The sequence below is a fragment of the Zootoca vivipara genome, chromosome 2, assembly GCF_963506605.1.
Source record: "Zootoca vivipara chromosome 2, rZooViv1.1, whole genome shotgun sequence".
NCBI lineage: Eukaryota > Metazoa > Chordata > Lepidosauria > Squamata > Lacertidae > Zootoca > Zootoca vivipara.
The window spans coordinates 2026296-2051970 of NC_083277.1; the positions used below are offsets into that span (position 1 = coordinate 2026296).

The 25675-nt window shown below is 48.7% G+C and overlaps 2 protein-coding genes across 5 annotated transcripts; both read left to right on the forward strand.

Moving 5' to 3' along the window:
- The first annotated feature begins 581 nt into the window (after positions 1-581).
- Positions 582-9978, forward strand: LOC118081189 (zinc finger protein 154). The gene is made up of 6 exons (XM_035107490.2): positions 582-710; positions 3349-4029; positions 4492-4606; positions 4737-4816; positions 6458-6584; positions 7587-9978. Exons 2-6 carry the CDS (start codon positions 3547-3549, stop codon positions 8789-8791), a joined length of 2010 nt encoding a protein of 669 aa, XP_034963381.2. The 5' UTR covers positions 582-710; positions 3349-3546; the 3' UTR covers positions 8792-9978.
- Positions 9979-13644: 3666 nt separating this feature from the next.
- Positions 13645-24880, forward strand: LOC118081126 (tigger transposable element-derived protein 1-like). 4 transcript variants are annotated; one of them, XM_060268455.1, is made up of 6 exons: positions 13645-13757; positions 15826-16262; positions 16864-16987; positions 17635-17720; positions 17884-18010; positions 21019-24880. In XM_060268455.1, the coding sequence occupies exons 2-6, from the start codon at positions 15861-15863 to the stop codon at positions 23304-23306; spliced, it is 3027 nt and encodes a 1008-aa protein (XP_060124438.1). In that variant the 5' UTR covers positions 13645-13757; positions 15826-15860; the 3' UTR covers positions 23307-24880. The 4 variants fall into 4 exon arrangements, with proteins under 4 accessions (XP_060124438.1, XP_060124428.1, XP_060124431.1 ...); XM_060268445.1 differs by lacking the exon at positions 13645-13757 and having other exon boundaries at positions 14888-16262; XM_060268448.1 differs by lacking the exon at positions 13645-13757 and having other exon boundaries at positions 14888-16262; positions 21022-24880.
- The last annotated feature ends 795 nt before the right edge of the window (positions 24881-25675 follow it).

Here is a 25675-nt window from a genome sequence, read left to right on the forward strand (position 1 = left end):
TCCATGCGTCTACCGAGGCTGCTTTCAAGATGTGTGGCAGCTGTGCCCTGTTACTATATTAAATGAGATGTCTCCAAAACTTCCCAAAGGCTTCCGGCTTAGTCCTACCGGACAAGAGAATTCCATGCTCTGCAAGCCTTTTCTGTATATGGCATACATACCCCAGACCTTACCCCACTATAGCCCACTATCAGTCTCCTGTGATGTCGTCTTCCACTTCTGAACAGTAGTAGTTCATCCGTTTTGTTGCATTAAACCAAATAATTTAAATTGGATTTCAGATAAATGTGCAATTAATTGCTGCTGCTGCTGCTACTCTTAAATTTCCTTGTGCTATTCTCTTGCAAACCACTATCCTGAAAAAGGCTTTCGGGGCACCCAGGACGGTGGAAAAGTTTTAGGAAATGCTGGCGTAACCCTTGGTTTGCACCTCCCCACCCCCCACAAAAAAAGCTACCAGGAGAAGCACAAAATAAAAGGGTAATTTGCACAGGCACAGACCACTTTGCTGGTCGCCCCTGCAAGGGTTAAAGCCACGTGCTGCAAAGTCATAGAGAAGCTGTGTGGGGGGGGGGGTCGGGAGAAGAGGAAGAAATGAAATATGGTTACGTCACTTCCTCATTCACCCCCCTCCTCCCTCCCCAACTCAAAGAGAGAAACAGAGGCAGAGAGAGAGAGAGAGAGGAAGAGGAAGAGGTGGGAGGTCTATGGTGAGTTTGCAATGTGAGGTTTTTTTGGAGGGGGGTTGAAATGATGGGGGTGGGGTTGCCGGGGTGGGGGTGGGGAAGGGTTCTTTGGGAAGCAAGTTGAGAAGGGGAAAGTCTTTCCAGCTCTCCCTCTCCCCGGGAAAAGACACACCCCCATCTCACCCTTCTTGAGAAGGGCACTCTGCCATGCAAGCATTTTGGGGAAGGACCCGCTTTGCAGGGCGGCTCTTCCTTTGCGCGTTTAAACCTTCCATAGAGCTGTAAGGGACCCCCAGGGGCCATCCAGTCCAACCCCCCGCAGGAATCCCAGGCGGAGAATCCCAGGCATGTGGGCGAAAGAGAGTTAGCCCGTTCCTCTCTCAAACGGCTCTTACTTGAACCATTCCTTTATTGGAGAACCAGGTGGACTAGAACCTTATCTTGCGATGGCAGCAGAGGGGGGGTTACTCTAGCTCAGTGGCGGAGCAATTAAACTGGATTGACTTGGTATAAGTGTGTCCCTATTTTCCTGTTTTAATTCTCCTTTTACTGCGAACCATGAGCACTGGGACATAATATTTGGGGAGAAGGACCACAGTTCAGTGCTTTGGTATGAAGTGTGGGTTCCTGTGCTCCTGTTTAAATTATCCCACATCAATGAGGACTGGAACCTTACATTATTATTATTATTATTATTATTATTATTATTATTATATTTTGTGGGGAAGCAGCTAAGACTGTAGCTCAGTGGCAGAGCATGTGCTATGCTTGCAGAAGGTCCCAGGTTCGATACCTGGCATCTCCAGGTACCGTATTTCTCCAAAAATAAGACACCGTCTTATATTTCCCCCCTCAAAAAAAACACACTATGGCTTATTTTCAGGGGATGTCTTACTTTTTCCTCCTCCTTCTCCTGCCGCAGCCGGCATTGCTGCTGCGCCTATCACTATGTCTTATTTTCGGGGTATGGCTTATATTCCTTGAATGCTTAAAAATCCTGCTATGGCTTATTTTATGACTACATCTTAAAATAGGGGAAACAGGGGGGTTGGGAGAGAATCCCTCTCTGAAACTCTGGGGAGCCTTTGCTGGCCAGTGGAGGCAATACTGAGATAAATAGATGGGTGGACTGAGTTGGTATAAAGCAGCTTCCGGTGGATCGTTGCTCCTGTTTTCAGTGCAAAAGGTCTGGCTTGGTATCGGTGTGTGTTCCTTTGCTCCTGTCCAGACCACACCAGCGTTGGGGAACCATGAGGACTGGGATCATTGCAGTTAAAAGTGCTTCCAGGTAGCTGGACTACGATTGGTGAAGGCTGCTTGGGGACATCCTCCAAATTTCGGGGACATCCTTCATAAGCTGAGTCAGTATACAGTGGTACCTTGGTTCTGAAACTTAATCCTTTCCAGGAGTCCGTTTCAGAACTAAAGCATTCCAAAACCAAGGCATGCTTTTCCATAAAAAGTAATGAAAAACAGATTAATCCGTTCCATACTTTTAAAAACAACCCCTAAAGCAGCAATTTAACATGAATTTTACTATCTAACGAGACCACTGATCCATAAAATGAAAGCAATAATCAATGTACTGTACTATAAAAATAAGACAGTATTGCAGATGATAATTTTTTTTTAAAAAAATTCCTTACCTGCATCAATGATAGCTTTTATCCATTTCCGCAGTCACCCAATCACTCAATCAGTAGCTGAACTGGGTTCCACACAGTCAAAAAACAAATTAACCGGAAAAGCCTCAAAATTGGTGCATGCGCCCCGGAAACAATGGCTGACAGCCGCATCGGACATTCAGCTTCTGAAAAATGTTCGAAAACCGGAACACTTCCAGGTTTTTGGTGTTTGGGAACCAAGGCTTTTGAGAACCAAGGTACCACTGTATAAATAATTTTCTTGGACTTAGGGAGTGCTCACACCGCACTGCCTGAGAGGCAGCGCGGAGTAGTGGTTAGTGTGCTGGACTAGGACATAGGAGACCAGGATTCAAATACCTGCTCACCCACAAAGCCCACTGGGTGACTCTCAGGCTGACCTACCTCACAGGGTTGTTGTGAGGTTAAAAAATTGAGAGCGGGCAAAGTGTGCACATCCCCTTGAGCTCTTTGGAGAAAAGGTGGGTTAGAAATGTAATAGGAATTTTAAAAAAAAATCAAGTTACTGACCTGTTAAATTGGTGGTAGAACTCTCAGGGCAATCTAGAAGCGATTATACAAGACACTTTCTTCTGAGTGGACTTGCCATTGTACAGATACATGGTGCAACCGTGTTTGTAATCCTGTGTATGGTTCTGGTCACACCTCACCTCCAAAAGGATATCGCAGAGTTGGGAAAGGTTCAGAAAAGGGCAGGCTCAAATGTTCAAGGGGATGGAGCGACATAAGGAAAGGTTGCAGCCTTTGGGACTTTTTAGTCTGGAGAAAAGGCGAGTCAGAGGAGATGTGATAGAAGCTTATAAACTGATGAGAAAGTGGAAAAGGAGAAAATGAGTTCTTCCTCTCATAACACTAGAACTCGTGGACGTCCAATGAAGGTGAATGTTGGGAGATTCGGGACAGATAAAAGGAAGCCCTTTTTCACACAGCGCAGAGTTTAACTGTGGAACTCCATCGGTACATGACACAATCTCTCATTCTTGTTTTCTTTTCCAAAGGGAGAATCTTGAACTGACTGCTGTTTTGGCTAAAACTCACCTGCTTGCCTGTAGACCAGCAGTGCATTTCCTTCGTGTGTCTACTCAGATGTAAGCCCCCCTGATTTCAACAGGACTCCACTCCCAGGAGTCCAGCATATAGGATTCCACCCTTTTAGGTCTAATCAGGGGCCTCTTCATACAGTTTTTGTCCTGGGAATGGAAGGAACTTTGCAGCAAGAGGACTTTTTGGTCTGGAAGGGACCTGAGATGGATCTCAGAGGTAAAATGTGTCTTCCAGGCCCAGCAAGGGAGGCATCAGGAAAAGGCCCTGACTCATTTGTAACTGAGAACTCTGGGGAATTCCAAAAAAGAAGAGGGCAGAAGATCCTGGATAAAGAAGCAGTTAGTTCAAACACTCTCTGCCGGCGCTTCAGGCATTTCCGCTACCAGGAGGCCGAGGGCCCCCGCGTGGTCTGCAGTCGACTCCACCGTCTCTGCCGTCAGTGGCTGAAGCCAGAAAGGCACACCAAGGCTCAGATGCTGGATCTAGTGATCCTGGAGCAGCTCCTGGCTGTCCTCCCTCCGGAGATGGAGAGCTGGGTCAGGGAGTGTGGGCCAGAGACCAGTTCCCAAGCGGTGGCCCTGGCCGAAGGTTTCCTCCTGAGTCAGGAGGAAGACAGAAAGCAGGAAGAGGATCAGGTGAGAAAGTTGAGCACCCTGATAGTTCTAAGGAGCTGGGATTGTACTCAAGGAGAGGTTATATTTTGACATGCAGTCCCTTGCAATGGAGAGATTTCACTACCTCTAGAGGCCGATTGTTCCGCTGGTCTGACAAGGCCATCTGACTTTGCCTGTGGCAAACCTGCAAGCAGGACACAGGCACAAGAGCCCTCTCCTCCCCTGAGGTTTCCAGCAGCTGGTTTCCGGAACCACTTCTGGCTGCAACTGTGGAGGGCAGAGCATGGCCACCATGGATTGCCAGATGGTTATCCACAATGTGCTGGGTGGGGTGGGGAGGCCCAGACATTCTGCCTGCCCCATTGATTTCAGCAGGGTTTTGCAGAGACTTAGGGGAGGGAGGCGTGAATCCGTCCCTCGGTCAGTGTTGTTTCTCTCAACTCCCCCCCATTTCCCTGGATGGGATCCTTACTTCTGTTTCAGGTGCTGGAAGTGATCATCGATTCCCCCAAGGCAGAGTTTGGCCTGCCCAGTACCTGTCATATCCCGTTATTTGGGGTAATCAACCAAGAGGATCGTCCATGGAACATGTTACTGGGTAAGGGAGGATCCCTTCTTGGTGGGGGTGTGAAGTTCTCAGGAGAAAGTCCAGCTTCCCTTCTCCTCGAACCCACAGTTTGCTGACATACTACTGCTTTCCACATTTTGTCTCCACCACTTCTTCACAGGGAACGGGATGACACCACCGCCACCCCCTGAAATGTCTCTTAACGGCAGAGCAGAAGCAGCTGCTGTGCAACCAGCTCAGGTAAGGAAAGGATCATTGAAAAACATTTGCAAGGCAGGGAGAGACTGATTGATATCAAAACTCTCTGTGTGTGTCCGTGTCTATGTGGGACTTATTAGAGGAGTGGCCATCTTTACCTGCCCAGGTGAGAGCTAGAGAAAGGGAGTGAGGAGACGGCAGCCTTCACCAACCTGGAGGAGAGGGGAGTAGTGGTAGTAGTAGTAGTAATAGTAATAATAATAATAATAATAATAATAATAATAATAATAATATATTTATACCCTGCCCACTCTGGGTGGCTCCGAACAGAATATTAAAAACACGCTAAAACATCAAACATTAAAAACTTCCCTAAAGAGGGCTGCCTTCAGATGTCTCCTAAAAGTCAGATAGTTGTTCATTTCCTTGACATCTGACACGAGGGCGTTCCACAGGGCGGGCACCACAACCAAGAAGGCCCACTGCCTGGTTCCCTGTAACTCACTTCTTGCAGGGAGGGAACCGCCAGAAGGCCCTCAGAGCTGGACCTCAGTGTCTGGGCTGAACGATGGGAATGGAGATGCTCCTTCAGGTATAATGGGAGAACTGCTCTTGTGCTCGGGTTCATTTGTGGGCTTCCCAACAGAGCATCTGGCCGGCCACTGTGAGAACAGGATGCTGGATTAGGTGGGCTCCCTTTGGCCTGATCCAGAAGGCTCTTCTTATGTTCAGGCTAGTGAAGACTCATAGAAATCTGCTGTGCCTCTGAGTATGCCTAGGGCAGATTGCAGTGACTTTTTTTTTAACCTACCACATCTAAAGCAGGATTAAATGTCACAGACCCTGAGAACCTACTTTGCTCCAGACATGTCCACCAAGCAGAAGCTAAAATCTCTATTCATTTTCTCTTTTTTGCTTTATTTATACGCTACTGCGTTTTTGCTTATAGTCACTGGAATGTTTTCTAATTTTAAGTGCTGTTGTTATCTGACATCTGAAGGCAAACCTGTTTAGGGAAGTGTTTAATGTTTAATGCCTAGGACTTGCTGATCAGGTCGGCAGTTCAAATGCCTGTGATGGGGTGAACTCCTGTTGTTCAGTCCCAGCTCCTGCCCACCTAGCAGTTTGAAAGCATGTCAAAGGGCAAGTAGATAAATAGGTACCGCTCCGGTGGGAAGGTATACGGTGTTTCCGTACGCTGCTCTGGTTCGCCAGAGTGGCTTAGTCATGCTGGCCACATGACCCAGAAGCTGTGGACAAACGCAGGTTCCCTCGGCCTATAGAGCGAGATGAGCGCTGCAACCCCAGTCGTCCGCGACTGGACCTAACTGTCAGGGGTACCTTTACCTTTATTATTTTGTTGGGAGCCACCCAGAGTGGCTGGGGAAACCCAGCCAGATGGGTGGGGTATTGTTATTATTTTATTATTAATGAACTGCTTTGACACCAGCATTTATTGTTGGAAAAGCAGAATATTTTTTTATATTATATTAAATCCCCCCTGCAGGGAAATTACCTTCCCTTGCACACATCAAACATCTCTCTCCGCATTTGGGAGTGAAGCAGGGAATTCTCCTTTAACTTGCCTGTTAACAGGGGAACACCATGTTCTTTCTCTTTCTCCTCCTCCTCCTCCTCCTCCTCCTCCTCCTCCTCCTCCTCCTCCTCCTCCTCCTCTTCCAGGGTCCCCTGTCCTTTGAGGAGGTGGCTGTGTGTTTCACCGAGGATGAGTGGTCTCTGCTGGATCCAGGCCAAAGAACATTGTACAGAGAAGTCATGCTGGAGAATTCCCGGAATGTGGCCTTGCTGGGTAAAGGATTTCGTATTATTATTTTACTTTAGCAGTTTCGATATTGCCTTAAGTGCATGAGTCTATAATCTGTGTACAAGAAATGCAGTTCAGGGAAGATTCAAATAATTAGTTAAAATGGTGAATTAAGAATTCACTTAAAGGTTCAATCTTTGCTCTGAGTTTAGGTAGCTGGGGAAGAACATAAGGAAAGGCTGCTGGATCCAGCCAATGGTCCATCTAGTTCAGCATCCTGTTGTAGCAGTGGCCAACCAGATGCCTGTGGGAAACTCATAAGCAGAACCAACCTGAGTCCAAGAGCACTCTCGCCCTCTGCCGTTTCCAGCAGCTAGTACAGTACTTAGAAGCAGCAGCATCATGGCAAGTAGCCATTGATAGCCTTTACCTCCACAAAGCCATCCACATTGATGGGCATCACTGCCTCCTGTGGGAACAAGCTCCATAGTTCAACTATGTGTTGCATGAAGATGTACTTCTCATTTTATTAAAGCAATAATTGAATTGCTTCAACACCTCTAAGGGCAGATCCATTGAAAATGTGCATTCAAAACACATGACTTCCCTCGAATCCTGAGAACATTCTGACAGAGTTACAGTTGCCAGCACCCTTGATAAACTATGGTTCCCAGGATTCATTTGAGGAAGCTTGAATGTTGGAAAGGACCACAAGGGTCCTCTAGTCCAACCCCCAGCAGTGCGGGAATATCAGCCAAAGCATCCATGACAGATGGCCACCCAACTTCTACTTAAAAACCTCCAAGGAAGGAGAGCCCACCACCTCCTGAGGGAAACCGTTCCACAGTCAAACCACTCTTACTGTCAGAAAGTTCTTCCTGAGGTTTAGTCGGAATCTCCTTTTTAGTACCTTGAATCTATTGGTTTGGATAAACCTGGTGGGCCTTGAGTAAACCACATGTGTGCAGCCTCTTCTCTATGGGAGTGAATCTGGTTTGATGAAAAGCTTTCCGCCCTTTCTAACCAGGCTCCTCTCCTTTATTCCAGAAGGTGATGGGTGGCCCAGTAAGGATGAGGAGGGATCATCCGGAGAGTCATCAGAAAGGAGCAAGTATCAAGAGACAGAAGAGGAAATCAGAAATCACGAAGGGCCAAAAAATCAGGAGGGGAATCAGCTGGAGGTGTGGGTGAACGAATCAGTTACTTGGCAGGGCAGCAGCTTCCCCAAAGTTCCTATTCAGCAAGAAAAGCAGAAAGGAGCAAAGAGGAACGTCTGCCCGGTGTGCGGGAAAGGGTTCAGTCACAAATCGGACCTTAACGTTCACTGGCGAATCCACACAGGAGAGAAGCCGTTTAAATGCCTGGAATGTGGCAAGAGCTTCACCCAGCGCGCAAACCTTGCGTTGCATCAAAGAATCCACACGGGGGAGAGGCCGTACAAATGCGCCGAGTGCGGAAAGGGCTTCTACGACAAATCGAGCCTCGCTATCCACCAAAGAATCCACACGGGGGAGAAGCCGTATCAGTGCTTGGTGTGTGGAAAGAGCTTCCACCAGAGCTTTGGCCTCACCTCTCACCAGAGGATCCACACAGGGGAGAAGCCCTACGTCTGCTCGTACTGCGGGAAGGGCTTCTACGACAAGCCGCACCTCACTAGGCACCAAAGAGTCCACACCGGGGAGAAGCCATACAAATGCCTGGTGTGCGGGAAGAGCTTCAGCCAGATCACGAGCTACACATCCCACCAGAGAATCCACACAGGGGAGAGGCCCTTCATGTGCTCCCACTGCGGGAAGAGCTTCTACGACAAATCCAACCTCCTCACCCACCAAAGAATCCACACTGGGGAGAAGCGGTACAAGTGCCTGGAGTGCGGGAAGAGCTTCAGTCAGAAGAAGAACCTGACTTGCCACCAGAGCATCCACACCGGTGAGAAACCTTATCAGTGCCTGGAGTGCGGGAAGTACTTTCGCCAGCACACGGACCTCACTTCCCATCAGAGAATCCACACGGGGGAGAAGCCGTACCAGTGCCTGGAATGCGGAAAGAGGTTCTATAGGAAAGCCGATCTAAACAGGCACCAGAGGATACATGTCGGGGCAGGGAACCCCATAATTTCCTGGAACGTTGAAATGCCTTCGGAGGGGGTGTCGGTCTTGCGTCCTATCAGAGAATTCACCCAGGAAAGCCAGTACGTCACCCCCGAGATGCTGCTGAATCACCCCTTGTTGGTCATTGATGAATCCACATAGGAGAGGCTCCTCCTAGTTCCCCCAAATAAATATTTGGGGTGTGGAAAGGGAGCAAGCTACGGTATATAAATATGCAGACTTTTAGGATTAGGGAGCCCACCTAATCCAGCATCCTGTTCTCACAGTGGCCGGCCAAACATCAATGCAGACACAGACTGATGCTGGTAGCTGTCACCCTCCTTTCTGAGAAAAAAAAGAGTAGGCCCCACATTTATTTACTTGGGTATATTATAGCCTATGGCATCCTTCTGGTGATTTCGGACTACAGCACCCATCAGCCGCACACTAGTACGGCCACTGCAGTCCCAAAACCTCTGAGGGAGGCTGCTACAATGCATGTTTTTACGCCTTACTGGGTCCTGTTATTATTTCTTGACTGGTTTGCATGAAGTTTCCTTCTATTTCCCCTGTGCCTTAGTGTGTGTGTGTGTGTGTGTGTGTGTGTGTGTGTGTGTGTGTGATTATGATGAATATACAGTATACTGTATATACATACATTTGATGCAAACTATTTCTCTCCATTGGCCTGGATTTCTGACTGCCCCGGCCTTTTGTAGTCAATGCACATTAAAACATGTTTAGCTAATTTTAGAGTCGCTGCTTCCTTGTTTGGGTCTGAGTAGTCCCAGGATTCTTGTGGGATGTCTGGGTGTTCCGTATCCATTCCAGACCCTGGAAGTGGTTCCTGAGTACAGATGTTCATCAAACAGAAGCTTGCAGGATGTGACTTTTATGGTACAGCCATCGATAATGCCAAAAATGGGAGGCTCCAGCCAAATCCAACCCTGGCCTAGGCTACACCAGATGTGGTGGCCTACAATCCATAGAATCACAGAGCACATAGGTAAAGGTAAAGGAACCCCTGACCGTTAGGTCCAGTCGTGGACGACTCTGGGGTTGCGGCACTCGCCTCGCTTTACTGCCCGAGGGAGCCGGCGTACAGCTTCCGGGTCATGTGGTCAGAATGATTAAGCCACTTCTGGCGAACCAGAGCAGCACACAGAAATGCCGTTTACCTTCCCACCGGAGCGGTACCTATTTATCTACTTGCAATTGACATGCTTTCGAACTGCTAGTTTGGCAGGAGCTGGGACCCAGCAACGGGAGCTCACCCTGTCGCGGGGATCCGAACCACCAGCCTTCTGATCGGCAAGCCCTAGGCCAGGCACCCTCAAACTGTGGCCCTCCAGATGTTTTGGCCTACAACTCCCATGATCCCTAGCTAACTGGAGCAGTGGTCAGGGATGATGGGAATTGTAGTCCAAAACATCTGGAGGGACGAAGTTTGGGGATGCCTGCCCTAGGATCTGTGATTTAACGCACAGCGCCACCCGCGTCCCTCATAGAGTACATAGGGCGCATCTAGTCCAACACCTTGCAATGCAGGGATTGAAGAATCTCTGACAAGTGGCTATCCAAGCTCCGTTTAAAAACCTTCGAGGAAGAAGAGTCTACCACCTCCTGAGGTAGTCCTCCAAGCTCTCTAAAGTCCCAGGAAGACTTGGTTAAATTATTTGTGAGAATTGACTAGAATGGATAAAGAGGTATGGTTTTGTTGACACCATCCCCCTCACTCACCGGGAGACGGGGGGACAGGACACATCCATCTAGAAGAGCCCTTTTTAATGTGAAAGGTCTCAAACTCCACATTCTGAGGAAGAATTACTTCACTGGCTCTGTGTTGCAGTCAGGTCTGGCATATGGGGACAAACTTCAGGGGCCTACAGCCCACAAGGCCTTCAAATGACCACCGAGAGAGCCAGTGTGTTGTAGTGGTTAAGAGCAATAGACTCGTAATTGGTGAACTGGGTTTGATTCCCCGCTCCTCCACGTGCAGCTGCTGGGTGACCTTGGGGCTAGTCACACTTCTCTGAAGTCTCTGAGCCCCACTCACCTCACAGAGTGTTTGTTGTGGGAGAGGAAGGGAAAGGAGATTGTTAGCCGCTTTGAGACTCCTTCGGGTAGTGATAAAGCGGGATATCAAATCCAAACTCTTCTTCTTCTGTGTGGAAAATTCTTCCCTCAACTATCACCACATAAAAATTTCCTTCGGGCCCACCTTTAAATAAACCCTGCTGGATCAGGCCAAGTGGCCCATCTGGTCCAGCATCCTGTTCTCACGGTGGCCAAATCTAACACTGGAGAGAACGAACCATTAACCAAGACTGTTTTTTAAAGGCACATGAATACCATCAAGAGGATACTGGTACCGACTTGGTGGCTTTTGATGTGCTCAGTGACCGTTTCTGTGGACTCGATGGCAGTTGCTGACCCCAGCCTCTAAAAGGCAAATTTACCTCAGGCCAAAGACCCTAAACCTCCACCTTGGCCATGTATGCTCACAACCCGGTTTAGCTACTGGGGACAATCTGCCTCTGGCCATAGGTGCCAACTCCCTGGGGCCCTGGGTATGTGAGTACCCAACAAAATTCTGCATGAAGGGGCTGGGCACCCACAAATTTTGGTGCCAGGGCCATGCACATTGCATGGCAACTACGGCCCCGGGCACCCACAGCCGCTAGGCCAAGCTGGTGCTCCTGCCTCTGACCGTTCCGCCCCCAAAGCTCCTTTGGTTGTATTTCTGGCTGCTTGACCAGCTTGGCCAATCTCTTTAAAACTTGCTTTGTTGAAATCTTTAACTTAAGGCCTTTTTTTTACGCAGCGCAGCCTCGGCCTGGCACAGCTGCCAGCTCCCCTTAACTGGCCCTAATGGCAGCCCTCATATCCAGCCCTCAGCTTCCTCTCAGCTCTTTGCCTCACACCTTCCCTCACCAACTGACATTCCCAACTGTCACTATTTCTGCCAGCTGTTAGTCAACTCCCTTTTCTTTGCTGGCCAATCAGAGTCTTGTTGCGTTCCGTCCCAGACCAATCAGCATCAACGTGACTGCTGATAAACTGATTATCCCTATATCATCTATGGGCCCTATCATTTCTTGAAACTTTAGTTTTCTTGCAATTCACAGCCAGCTGTTCTCTTTGGCAGTATCCTGAAAATGCCCTCGTCCAAGGCCATTCAGTCCAACCCCCTGCCGAGAAGGAAACACCATCAAAGCATTCTTGACATATGCCTGTCAAGCCTCTGCTTAAAGACCTCCAAAGAAGGAGACTCCACCACACTCATTGGTAGCAAATTCCACTGCCGAACAGCTCTTACTGTCAGGAAGTTCTTCCTAATGTTTAGGTGGAATCTTCTTTCTTGTAGTTTGAATCCATTGCTCCATGTCCGCTTCTCTCGAGCAGCAGAAAACAACCTTTCTATTATTATTATTATTATTATTATTATTATTATTATTATTATTATTATTATTATTACCCCACCCATCTGGCTGAGTTTCCCCAACCACTCTGGGCGGCTTCCAACAGAACATAACATTAAAATGCAATAATCTATTAAACATTAAAAGCTTCCCTAAACAGGGCTGCCTTCAGATGCCTTCTAAAAGTCTGGTAGTTGTTTTTCTCTTTGAAAAAGAGGGCGTTCCACAGGGCGGGTGCCACTACAAGCACAAGATCTCAAACTGCGACAGAAATAGGCTTATTTTCCCCACTTTCAAAACATAAATAATGATAATAGCATTTTGAGCTTTTAAACTGTTCAGTCGCACACACTCTTTTTCTCAATCGGGGTTTGCAAATCCTTAAAAGTTTGTTTTTATTCACTCCTAACAGAGCAGGAATGAGGGAGCAAAGCATGGAATAGCTTTGGAAGGAGGGGGCTGGTTAGCGGGAGGAGAAATGCTGGTCAGGTTCAGGATGCAAAATTAGCTGTGATTCTGGCCCTGCCGGGGGTTTGGACTAGATGACCGCTTTGTGTCCCCTTCCAACTCCCCGAATATTTGATTCTATGAAAATCGCACCGTGGGCTGCACCTGATTCCTGCGACTTGGCAGAAGGGCAAAATTGTTCCAAGGGCTGTTCTCCATCCCCGCAAACTACAGATGTGCAAGTTACAAGAAAGGAGATGCCATCTAAATGTCAAGAGGAACTTTCTGTCTGTAAGAGCCCTTCAAGGGTGGAACAGACTCCTCCCTCGGAAGGCGGTGGACTCTCCTTCAGTAGAGGTTTTTTTTTAAAAAAACACAGAGTTGGCTGTCCATCTGTCTGGGGTTCTTTAACTGCAGGGGGTTGGACTAGATGACCCTCAGGACTCCTTCCAACTCTACCATTCACAACCAAGAGCCCTCCTTCCACCTCCCTCTCTGCGCCCTTGCCGGAGCTGAACTCTTTCTCCCTCTCTTTGATTTTTGACTGCGGCCATGTCCACATCGTATATTTATTTTAGGGTGGCAGAGCCCCCTTTTACTTGCTTGCTTCGCTTGCGTCCTGGGCAGACAGAGCCTATTCAGGACTTTAAGCGCCCAGGACCTTTGGCACCCCTCATCTGAAATCTTGGGAGAGCTGCTGCTGCCAGTCAGTGCATGCAATAGGACTCAGCATAAGGCAGCTTCCCAGGCTCCAGCCTCCGACGTGGCTGTCCTTCACGGGAGACTTTTAAGCAGAGGTTGGGTGGGCCCCCTGTCACGTATGATCTAGCTGTGAGCTCTGCATCACAGGGGGTTGGGCTAGATGACCCCTCGGGGTCCCATGCAACTGATTTCATGGTCTCCCTTTGCTGCCTTGAGAAACCCCCACCAGCACTGCAGGATTTCCTGCAAATCGCACCCATCCCCACCCCTCCCTTTTTCCACCAAGATGTGGGAGGAGGAAGCCACTATTCCCAGTGACCTCTCTAGGGCTGCGAACAATTCCTTTTAACCCTTGGGGGGCGTGCGTTCCCTTTGCAAAAAAATAATAAAATAAAGGGGGGAAGCCACTGAGAAAGAGGAGGCTGGATGCCTAGAGAGGCAGCTGTGGGGAAGGAGGAGGAGAGGAGCAGCTGAGCTTCTGCAAGAGCTCTCCTCTCTCCGCTTCGCGTGTGGGAAAGAAAGACAATATCTTCCCAGGTGTTGCGTCCCTGGATGAGGTGAGTGACAACTGCCCCCCCAATAAATCCCACTTCCCCACAACATGGGCTCAAGGGGCGTCCCGGGGCCAGGGAGGGGGGCGCGAAGGGGGACGGGATTTGGGTGCAAAGATCTGAACAGTGAATGGAGGCTTTAAAAGGAAGAAAGGCAACAGAGGTCAAAAGCATATAAAGATTTTCAAAGCATTTTTAGAGATGCTGAAGCATTAGTGCAGAAGGCTTTTCGATCCTTTCCAATATGACTGGGCTCAAAACAACTCTGCATAAGGGCATCAGTTTAAGAAGACCTTTAATCTGTTTTCATCTCTTTTTTTGGCTTGGCTATAAATCTCATTTTTTTTATGTGAGTCCACTCTTTCCCTTAAAAAATGTGAGCCCGTGGCAAAGATTAAGCAGATTTACCTATCTTTTCTTTTCCCTCATTTTTTGTTACCTCCCCCCCCCCACACCTTGAGAGTTATGGGTACAAGTTCTGCAAGATGAGAGTTTTATATGGAGTTAGTTTTGCTGATAGAATTCCGCCTGTCACTCTCGATCCTGTGCTCACAAGCCCCTGCAGGCTTCTCCACTGAATCACGCCTCCCCAAACTGCTATTGATAATCTCCGAAAGTGCTTGACCAATTGCTTCGGAAGTTTGACACAACGTTGCCACACAGTACACGAGTGTTTTTATATACCTAGCTTATATAGAAGTCTCACCTGTAACCTTCTTTTTTAGAAAAAAACCACCCTCCAACTTTAGTTGTATGACCACCTGCTGGATGTCAAAGCAGCACAGCTGAGGATGTCTCAGCTGCTGACATTGGCTGCAGAGTATCTGTGACATCACAATAACATGGCATTGCCCAGCATTGCCTAGCCAGGGGGACAGACCAGGCCCAAGATGCACATGGGGTGTGCGGAGAGAGAGGGGTTGGGGTGACGGGTTCCATCACACGTGAGGAAGATGACGGCACGCAGCGGGGGAACCAAAGAGAAAGGTGTCGTGATGTCTGGGGTGAGGAACGGGGCTGTGGAGAGGAATGGGGGCGCTCAGTGGAGGAGGGCCGTGCCTTTAGGGAGGGGTGGGGGATTGGGGAGGAATGGGGCGATCGGAGCAAGGTGGGGGGAATGATTGCCACAGCAACGCGTGGCCAGGAACAGCTAGTAAGAACAGAACAGGCCCATTAACAGACTGTTAATGAGCCCAAAGCCTGGTTGTAGAGAAAAGTTTTGCCTGGCACCTAAAGATGTATAATGAAGGCACCAGCCGAACCTCCTTGAGGAGAGCATTCCACAAATGGGGAGCCACTGCAGAAAAGGCCCTTTCTCATGTTGCCACCCTCTGGACCTCTCGAGGAGGAGGCATACGAAGAAGGGCCTCAGATGGTTATATTAGTGTCCGGGCCAGTTTACAGGGAGAGAGGCGGTCCTTGAGGCATTGTAGTCCTGAGCCATTTGATGCTTTATAAGACAAAACCTGTACTTGGAATTATGTCCAGAAACTAATTGGTAGCCAGTGCAGTCGAACCAGGATCGGTGTAATGAACTCAAACCATCTTGCTCCAGTGAGCAACCTGGCCGCTGAATTTTGCACCAGCTGAAGTTTCCAAACCGTCTTCAGAGGCAGCCCTACATATTACGCATTGCAGTAATCTTACCAGAGCATAGACAACAGTAGTTAGGGTATCCCTGTCCAGATAGGGGCATAGCTGGGCCACCAGCTGAAGCTGATGGAAGGCACTCTGTGCCACCAAGGCCACATGAGCAAAGGATCGAGGAGGATCCCCAAGTACCAACCCGCTACCAACTTCCAGTCCATTACCAAGGCAAGACCTCAGGGTCATCAGCATAGTGCTTACAGCGTACTCCAAACCTCCGGATGACCCCGCTCAGTGGTTTCATGTAGATGTTAAATCGCATAGAAGATAGGTGTTGAATTTTACAACTTTGTTGATTCTTTCCTGTATTACCTTTATGCGTTTGTTAAATACGGTTCCAGTGTTTTAATTGTGTGCTAAGCTGGGGCGTTTGGGCAAATGACAACTTGTAAATATCTAAAACGAATGCATGTTCTTGTTGTTCAAGTCTTCTTGGAAGCTCAGCTGCTGCAGAGAACAAAGATGGAAGAGCAAGGGTTAGCTGGGCGTGAGGCTGGAAAAGGACCCCATTTAACCCAAGCTGGGAGCAGTGGGGACTTCTGGGAAAGGGCACAACAGAAGACCCTCGATGAGGACAATGCCAACCCAGACGCTCAGCGCCAGCGCTTCAGGAAGTTTGGCTACCAGGAGGCTGAGGGGCCCCGCGTGGTCTGCAGCCGACTCTACAGTCTTTGCCGCCAGTGGCTGAAGCCAAAAAGGCACACCAAGGCGCAAATGCTGGACCTGGTGGTTCTGGAGCAGTTCCTGGCTGTCCTCCCCCCGGAGATGGAGAGCTGGGTTAGGGAGTGCGGAGCAGAGACCTGTTCCCAGGCGGTGGCCCTGGCAGAAGGCATCCTCCTGAGCCAGGCGGAGGGGAAGAAGCAGGTGAGAGTTGTTTAATCCTTGCAGGGCCAAAAGGTGGTGTCAGGCTTGAGGAATTTTCTCCCTCCCCTGATGGCAGCAAGAAGAAGGGAGGAAACAAAGAGAGTTTATTCAGTCATCGTGGTGAGAGACAAAGAAATTCAGTCATTCCTCAATAATGGCACTGCTCACACTGAGCGCCTCCCCCCTCCCTTTCTAGCAACAGCATCTGTTTCTACGGTGTCTGCCGTGGTCAACTGTTTCTGCGCCCTTTGTTCTTGCGCTCTTAACAAACGCCGAGTTCTAGGGGATAGGGGATCAGCTATGTTGTCCAGTGACAATGTGTCAGCTGGCTCTGCCTCCCCTCCCACTTCACCTCCCAACTCATTTGTTCGTCTGCCTCTGTGCTGTGATCTTCCTTGAAACCCTTCTGTAATTCAATGCTGCCATCTTCTCTGGAAGCTACAGGAGAAGGGGTGGGTGGTCTCCACCATTCCTCCTCCTCTTCAGTCCATTCCCCGACAGGTGGATGGCATGATCCATAGGATTCTGAAATCCACACCTTTTGACCTCCCTTTAGCTGCCTCCTTCCTCTTCTAATGCCTCGTCCTTCTTCTTCTTTCAGGTGGAGGGGTGGAGAGAAGTGGTCAGAGGTCCCCTCAAGGCAGAGGAGGACACCCTGGGCCCCATGCAGAGGCCACAGTTCAGGTGGATCGTGCTGGAGGGTGACGGAGGAACTGCCTCGCCAGGTGAGGGGCCACAGGTGATCTTGAATCTCTCCATGTTCCACTGGAGTTGGGGGGCAGGGCAGAAACATTTGACTCCATCTCCTCCCACAGTTCATGAAGATGTGCTCACCTACAAAAGCTTTGCTTTCACTCAAGGAGATGGACCGAAGCTTAAAAAACAACAACAACTTATTTAGCTCCAATCCATCACTTTGAAAGGAAGCAAAGTGTGATGTGAGAAGGGAGGGTTGTTGTTCTTTTTTTCCCTGAACAGGCGCTGAACTGTCAAAGGTGTCTGGATGAGAATGTCTTTCTTCCATGGCTTTGGTTTCTTGTAGAGCAGATCCTCCTGGGGGGGAGCCCCTAGGGTGGTTGGATGGCGCCTTGTCCGCCTCCTTCTGGCAACTCCTGCCGCCAAGCTGGTGCCCAAAGTCTTGCTCTGCTTTCGTTTGGACCACATCAGTCTTCTCATCCAGGCAGCCCAGGACCACCACACACACTGCCCAGGCGTGCGCCTCGCAGAGGTCACTTCATTGTCTCTCAAATCTGTCTAATCTTCAGAAGAAGGCTAGCAGTGGCCATTTGGGGCCTTTGCTACTAAGGTCCAGTGCCCCGAACAGGCAGCTAACAGGCTCAACCATCACCCCATCATTTTGTGTCCCTCCCAGGCGGCGAAATGACCCTGGAGCGGCCTTCTGGCCCTTTTCCTCTTTGGCATGGAGCAGAAGCGGTTCTTACCAAGCCCCTGGATCAGGTAAGAGGAGACTGGTTTGAGAGATTGGAGGAAGGGGCAGGCTGGGTGTCTCTGGGTTCCCCTTTTGAACCTTCCACAGCTGCCCAATAGGAAGCCTTTGGATGCGGATGCTGTTACCTGTGTGTGGGGGAGGGGGCAAATAGGTTCTTCTTACCTCTTTCAGAGCCCAGTGATCCTTGAGGAGGTGGCCGTGCACTTCACGGAGGAGGAGTGGGCACTGTTGGATCTGGGCCAGAGAGCTCTGCACCGGGAAGTCATGGAGGAGATCTGTGGGAACCTGAGCTCTCTGGGTAAGGGTCACTCTTTGCTCTCTTCTGGTGTTTGGGGAAACCTATGTAAGGTAATAGGGACGTGGGCGGTGCTGTGGGTTAAACCACAGAGCCTAGGGCTTGCCAATCAGAAGGTTGGTGGTTCAAATCCCCACGACGGGGTGAGCAGCTCCCGTTGTTCTGTCCCAGCACCTGTCAACATAGCAGTTCGAAAGCACCTCAAAGTGCAAGTAGATAAATAGGTACCGCTACAGCGGGAAGGTAAAAGGCGTTTCCATGTGCTGCTCTGGTTCGCCAGAAGCGGCTTTGTCATGCTGGCCACATGACCTGGAAGCTGTACGCGAGCTCCCTCGGCCAATAAAGCGAGATGAGTGCCGCAACCCGCAGTCATCCGCGACTGGACCCAATTGTCAGGGGTCCCTTTATGTAGGGTAATAGTGGGGTAGGGTCCACATTCCCTCCCTCACTCTGAGGTGGTGAAGTGGTTTTTTGGCACTACACAAAAAACCACTTCACCACCTGTGAAGCCATCAGCTGGGTTTTTTAATGCGTGTTTCGCTAACCCCCTTTACTTCTGCGGCCACCACAGATAACATTTTTGGGAATTCTCCAGCCCGAGCATAGCCAAGCCTGAGGAATGTTTGAAGATGAGGTGGTGGACCCTCGTTCTTTATAGGCTTTTAAACAGCGGTTGGGTGGCCACCTCTCAGGGGCCTTCTAGTTGTATATCATCATGACCCTTGGGGCCCCTCTACAGTGTATAGCTTAAGTCTTCGTTTATTTGTTTCTTTATTACAACGACAAGAATGGCTACTATACTGCTGCTCCCACAGTACTGAACTAGCCCTGCTTCACATCCAACGCGAACTAAACGCAAACTTGCAGGGTGTTAGGCATGGAGAGTACTCCTCTCCCTCCGGTAACCTCACAGATAAGAATTAACAAGCAGTTAATTCCTTTTATTACAGCATCATGTTGCAAGCGCAAAACACACATCTCTCCGTAAGGAGGGCATTTGTCTAGTCTAACTCCTCCCTTCCACTTCCCCAGCAGCATCCTGAGCGCCAACGGGAAGTTACTCCCCCTCTCTGCCTTCTCTGATATGATTGGACCGCCTAGATTTTGGGGTGGAGGGTCCCCCCACACTCTCCAATGATGTATCTGCTAGCTGATCCTGCTCGTCTCTCATTATCTCATAGCTAGGCAACTCCGGGGGAATGTGTTCTGCATGCACACGAAAGCTCATACCAATGACAAACTTAGTTGGTTTCTAAGGTGCTACAAGAATGATTTTTTTTTAAAAAAATTTGTTTCCACTATGGCAGACCAACACGGCTACCTACCTGTAACTGTGTCTGCGTCTATATCTCTCTCTGCTTCTGAAAATGCTGGAGGCGGGGGGGGGGCAATTCCCCCCCCTCTTCTGAGAGGTGCTGATCTGCCTGTGAATGCATTCCCCAGTCCTTGTCTTCAGACCATTCCCTGACATGGGGTTGGACTAGATGACCATTGGTGGTTGCTTCCAGCTCCACAATTCTATGATTCAATGAATCTCAATTGCTTCTCCCCCAACATTCAAACTCCCTCCCAAACTCTCGTCCAATCATCACTCACCACCCAACAATTCAAACTCACTACCCCCCTCCCCATCTAACATTTAATTTAATTTTTCTTATATTCTAATTCTGCTTCTATTACATAAAATACTAGGTATGGAAATACCAGAACCTCACACAGGGCAAATGCAGAAGTCCCACCCCTGCTCCAGATAATAATAATAATAATAATAATAATAATAATAATAATAATAATTTTATACCCCACCCATCTGGCTGGGTTTCCCCAGCCACTCTGGGCGGCTCCCAACAGAATATTAAAAACACGATAAAACATCAAACATTAAAAACTTCCCTATACAGGGATGCCTTCAGATGTCTTCTAAAAGTCAGACCACCAAGAAGGACCTGCCTGGTTCCCTGTAACCTCACTTCTCGCAGGGATGGAACCACCAGAAGGCCCTCGGAGCCCGGCCTCAGTGTCTGGGGCTGCACAGTGGGGGTGGGGACGCTCCTTCAGGTCTACTGGTCTGAGGCATTGAAAGGGAAGATCTGAAGATTGCTGTTTTATTGCTATGGCCGATGGCTGACGCAAATAAAGATTCATTCATTCATTCTGAAGAGTGACTCTTAAGTGCGTTTGTGTGAGCCTGCTTAAATTCTTAGTTGTAATTGCAAACCCTGATCTAGTGGTGACCCCACTTGCAGGCAGGATTCATTTTATTTGTTTACCTTATTTAATTCAGAGCATGCTTACAAATTCCAGGGTGGGAGATCAGCAACCTCAGAATAATACACCATTTGGTTAGGTGAAAAAATATTCTCCTAGATTTCAACCAAATGACTGGGTAAATAAATAGGTGGCTGAGAGGTAGAACATTGCGTGCTGGAGGCAACAGGTTCAATCCCCAATGGCATCTCTAGGTAGACTGGGAGAGATCCTGGCCTGAGCTAGGTGGAACAAGAGACGGAGGCAGCTTTCTGTGTTCCTATGCCTTCAGAAGGTGCCTGAAGCTCCTCTGGGCTAGCACCAACAGAATCTGGGGGAAGGGCCATAGCTCAAGGATAGAGCTTCTGCTTTCCAGATGGAAAATCCCAGGTTTTTCTCCCCAGCATCTCCAGATAGGCTGGGTGGGTCTGTTGCCTGAAACCCTGGAGAGCTGCTGGCTGTCGACCAATGAGCTCACTCAGTATAAGGCACCTTCCTATTTTCAGGATCTGTGCATCGAATGCATTCTTCCTTCCGTGATTCTAACAGTGTTCTTTTGAAAAGGGCTCAGAATCCCTACTGAGACCTCCTGTCCCTATACAGAAAGATCTGAAGGGGAGCTGGTGCCTGCAGGGGGTTTGGGGGTGGGCCTTGCATGCACATAAAAGAGAGGCAGCTAATTGGGCTTGTCCCTGATGAGGTCGTTGGTTTCTGCCTTGTCATCCTAACAGGATTTCCTTTTCCTTTTCCTTCCGTTTCCCAAGCAGAAGGTGGTCAGTCCAGCGAGAATTACCTGCAATCACCTGCAGAGTACAAAATGTCGAAAGAGACATTTGGAAACCAAAGGGGACCCGAAATCGTCAGTCCGAATAAGCGACATTGTCAAATCAATATAAGCATCCAGACCGGGGAGAAACCGTACACGTGTGTTGAGTGTGGAAAGAGCTTCAGCAACAGAGGAGACCTTGCTACACATGAAATAATCCACATGGGGGAGAAACTGTATAAATGCATAGCTTGCGGAAAGACCTCCTGCACCAGTGGGGATTTTAGTAATGAAAGAATGCATTCAGGCTGGGAGCCATTTGTATGTGCCGAGTGCGGAAAGAGCCTTGGCGATAGCAGATCACTTGCTAAACCTCTAGGAACTCACACAAAAGAGAAAGCAGATGACTGTGCGATGTGTGGGAAGTGCTTCAGGTGTACTGGGAAGTCCCCAAAAGACAGGAAGAAAGCTGAGAAAAAATTGGCCCTCATGGCAAGGAGCAGGAGGGCTAGAACTGCCCACACACTGAAGGTTAAGCTGGAGGTGGTGGAGCGTGCAGAGCGGGGGGAACGAAACAAAGACATCTCTTCAGCCATGGGTTTGTCGAAGTCTACAGTCCGTACCATATTCAACAACCGCGAGAGAATAAAAGCAAGCGCTGAAAATCTGCAGAGCGAAAAGTTAACCAAGGTGACAACAGGGCGAGCAGAAATTTACGAAACTCTGGAGAGGCTGCTGGTTCAGTGGATTGACTGCCATTGCGACCGGGACGCCCCATTGTCCTTCCTCCTCATTCAGGAGAAAGCACTGTCCTTGTTTGAGGACCTGAAGAGGAGGAAGGCAGAGAAGGGGGATGCGAGTGCTGAGGGCATGGGGTTCAAGGCGAGCAAGGGGTGGTTTGACAGATTCAAGAGGAGGGCGTACCTTCACAATGTTAAGCTAAGGGGAGAGGCAGCTCCTGCCAACACGGCAGCCGCATCAGCCTATCCCACACATTTCCAGGAAATCATTGAGGAAGGCGGCTACCACCCGAAGCAGATCTTCAACATGGATGAAACGGGGCTGTTCTGGAAGCGCCTGCCTTCTCGCACATGCATTTCCACCCAGGAGGCAAAGGCGCCGGGACCCAAGGTTTCAAAGGATCGGCTGACGCTGCTGCTGGGGGGTAATCTAGAGGGTGATGCGAAGCTAAAACCCCTTCTTGTGTACCACTCGGAGAATCCCAGGGCGCTGAAGGGGACCCCCAAATCAGCTTTGCCCATTTTGTGGCGTTCCAACAGAAAGGCATGGGTCACCCGCGAAGTTTTCAGCGACTATATCAGGAGCTACTTTTCTCCTTTTGCAGCTGACTATTGCCGGGAGAACAACCTGGACAACAAAGTGCTTCTCCTGTTGGACAATGCCCCTGGCCACCCTGTCAGCAGCCATGACTATTCCGACAATGTCCGTGTTGTGTTTCTGCCTGCCAACACGACTTCATCATTGCAGCCTATGGACCAAGGTGTCACTGGCAAATTCAAGGCTTACTACCTCCAGCTTGTCATGAAACACGTAGTCACGAAGAGTGCCGAAGACAACAACAGAAGCCTCGGGGACATCTGGAAAGAATTCAACATAAGGAAGGCTGTGGATTTTATTGCTACAGCTTGGTCAATGGTTACAAAAGAGACTCTAAACGCTGCCTGGAAAAGCTTATGTCCCAAGTATGTTGGTGATCACAGAGCGCTGGCAAAGGAATTGCCCGCTGCACATAAGACTATTGTGGCCCTGGCAGCACAGGCTGGGTTTGAGGGTGTGGATGAGGAGGACGTGCGAGAGGTGCTTGCGTCTCACACGGAACGCCTTACAAACGAGGAGCTGATTCAGCTAGATGAGCAGTGCTTTGGCGGGAAGAGGGAAGAGGGTGAGGGCAAGGAAACGGAACAGAAAGTTATTGGCATGAAAACTCTAACTCAAATGTTGGCGCTGCAAGGTGGCTTACTGTCCGTGACTGGGGAATATGACAACAACTTCGAGTGTGCTCTAAACGCAGAATGGATGCTCGATGAATTGATGGAGCCCTACACGTTTCTCCGTGACAAAAACCAGAGGGAGGCAAAGCAGCCCACAGTCCACGATCCTTTTCATAGGCAAGCAAAAGACAGCACTTCTGATCTCGAAGCTTTGCCTTCCACATCTGGTTATGTTCCTCCCGAAAAGGCAGTTGCCATCAAGGAAGAGATCGTGGTCATTGAGGTGAACGCGGAAGAAATGGAAACTGAACCTGCAGACAGAACTGATTCGTAGTCTTCCATTTCGTTGAGTTTGTCTTGCCATGCACCATCGCCTTGAATACAATCTTGTTAAGGATTGGGATAAGGAGAACCTTAAAAAAGTAAAGGGACCCCTGACTATTAGGTCCGGTTGTGACCGACTCTGGGGTTGTGGCGCTCATCTTGCTTTACTGGCCGAGGGAGCCAGCGTACAGCTTCCAGGTCATGTGGCCAGCATGACAAAGCCACTTCTGGTGAACCAGAGCAGCACACAGAAACGCCGTTTACCTTTCTGCCAGAGTGGTACCTATTTATCTACTTGCACTTTGATGTGCTTTCAAACTGCTAGGTTGGCAGGAGCTGGGACCGAACAATGGGAGCTCACCCTGTCGCAGGGATTCGAACCACCGACCTTCTGATCGGCAAGCCCTAGGCTCTGTGGTTTAACCCACAACGCCACCCGTGTCCTGAAGGAGAATCTTGCGGGACTTCAAATGATTGTCTGCAGAAAATGTTTCAGTTAGCACAAACCATGGTTGTATTCAACTAGCTTTTACTCTAAGAAGACTCATAGACACTAATGACCATAACTATCTTAGGTCCATTAATTTTAATGGGTCTACTCTGAGTAAAAGCTAGTTGAATATAGTCCCATTTATCTACATTGCAGGAAAACAGGCAGGACTAAAAGGGGTGCTTTTAAAAAATAATGGGTTTTTAAAATTAGCTTCCCATGTAATTTTTCCAAAATATCCAACTAAATACAAAAGACAAGAGCACATTTTTTCAGTGCTGATAAATATAATGTATGTTGTTTCATATTGTTTGCTGTAGGTTTGCTGTGACCTGATAAAACATACACTGCTTAAAAAACCCAAGTTGAGGAAAATGAGGGTAGGAATAAGGTAGAAGAAAAGAGAAGAGAGAGAAAAAGGACCAAACCTTTTGTAAGCAAAACAATAACCTAAGAGGATTTTTATGACAACCAGACATTTCTGTTAACTTGTGGCATTAAGTCACATAGATTTTTTGTCATTAGCATATTACATGAAGCCACCCCACACCACACCGAAAAGAAGTCCTGTGGCTGTGCTTTACCTGGAACTAGTCTTAACTTTGATGTAAATCCCCCCCCCAATTGCAATATTCTATGCATTCTTGTACCACATTTATATATTCAAGTTGTTGAGTTCCTCCCAGTGCTGTACAAAAGCTCAACTAAGCTGCAAATATTAAGACGGTGATAAATTGTTTGAACGTTAAATCTTTATTTCTACCATGAAACGATGTTTAAAAAGAACGTTCCGGAGCAAAGTTTCTATGTATTGCTAATAGTTCTTTGTGAATCGGGGACCAGAATGTTTGAATGAGTGGTAACTTCCACCATAGACAAAAGCCGGTCCCTTTAGTATCTCAATCATGGCAACAAATAAGGCTTATTACAGCTGATGTAATATGTGCTAGTTGGGCTATATATGTCCCATACCATCTATGCCATATTTTGTTTGAGAGTTTTCTAATATTTGCCAACACAGATTTACTTGCCAACCACAGCCCTTTTCTGATGGAATCTTCAGTATTTGTTACTAAATCGTATTCCCACACCGACTTTAAGCTGGACAAATCACTTAGCTGATCAGAGAATTCTGAAACTCTTCCTTTACCTCTTTTTCCTTGGCCAGGCAGCGGTCAATAGAGCAGCCCCCTCCTCCCTCATCTGCCCTCACAAGCCCACCTCTCTATCCACTCACTTGCCTTTTCTTTTGTGACGCCACAGGCAGGCAGCCTCCTCAGGCCCCACAACAATCTGTGGTAGGTGCAATTCAATAGTAGCTCTTGCCCCGCAGAGTCAGGCCCAGCTGAACCACTGAGGGGCCAGCCAGGTGAAGGGCTTGTGGCATTTTCAACCCGGGGACATCTCCTGCCTCTCACACACCTGTAGTTGCTGCCAAGTATCCCTGCCCAGCCCACAGTGGGGGGGGGGGATAGTTTGGTTGGATTGTCTGGCTAAATCCTGGCAGTTTGTTAAAGGTGCTGGGAATTCATTCTTTGTGTTTCGAATGTAAATATCATAGAATCATAGAGTTGGAAGAGACCACAAGGGCGATCCAGTCCAACCCCCTGCCAAGCAGGAAACACCATCAAAGCATTCTTGACATAGGCCTGTCAAGCCTCTGCTTAAAGACCTCCAAAGAAGGAGACTCCACCACACTCCTTGGTAGCAAATTCCACTGCCGAACAGCTCTTACTGTCAGGAAGTTCTTCCTAATGTTTAGGTGGAATCTTCTTTCTTGTAGCTTGAATCCATTGCTCTGTGTCCGCTTCTCTGGAGCAGCAGAAAACAACCTTTCTCCCTCCTCCATATGACATCTTTTTATATATTTGAACATGGCTATCATATAA

Coding starts and splice junctions, on each gene's coding strand:
- LOC118081189 (XM_035107490.2), top strand. CDS start 3,547: ATGGAAGGAACTTTGCAGCAAGAGGACTTTTTGGTCTGGAAGGGACCT. Junction 4,030..4,491: donor GAAAGCAGGAAGAGGATCAG/GTGAGAAAGTTG, acceptor CTTCTGTTTCAG/GTGCTGGAAGTGATCATCGA. Junction 6,585..7,586: donor CCGGAATGTGGCCTTGCTGG/GTAAAGGATTTC, acceptor CCTTTATTCCAG/AAGGTGATGGGTGGCCCAGT.
- LOC118081126 (XM_060268445.1), top strand. CDS start 15,777: ATGACAACTTGTAAATATCTAAAACGAATGCATGTTCTTGTTGTTCAA. Junction 16,988..17,634: donor CGGAGGAACTGCCTCGCCAG/GTGAGGGGCCAC, acceptor TGTCCCTCCCAG/GCGGCGAAATGACCCTGGAG. Junction 18,011..21,018: donor TGGGAACCTGAGCTCTCTGG/GTAAGGGTCACT, acceptor CCGTTTCCCAAG/CAGAAGGTGGTCAGTCCAGC.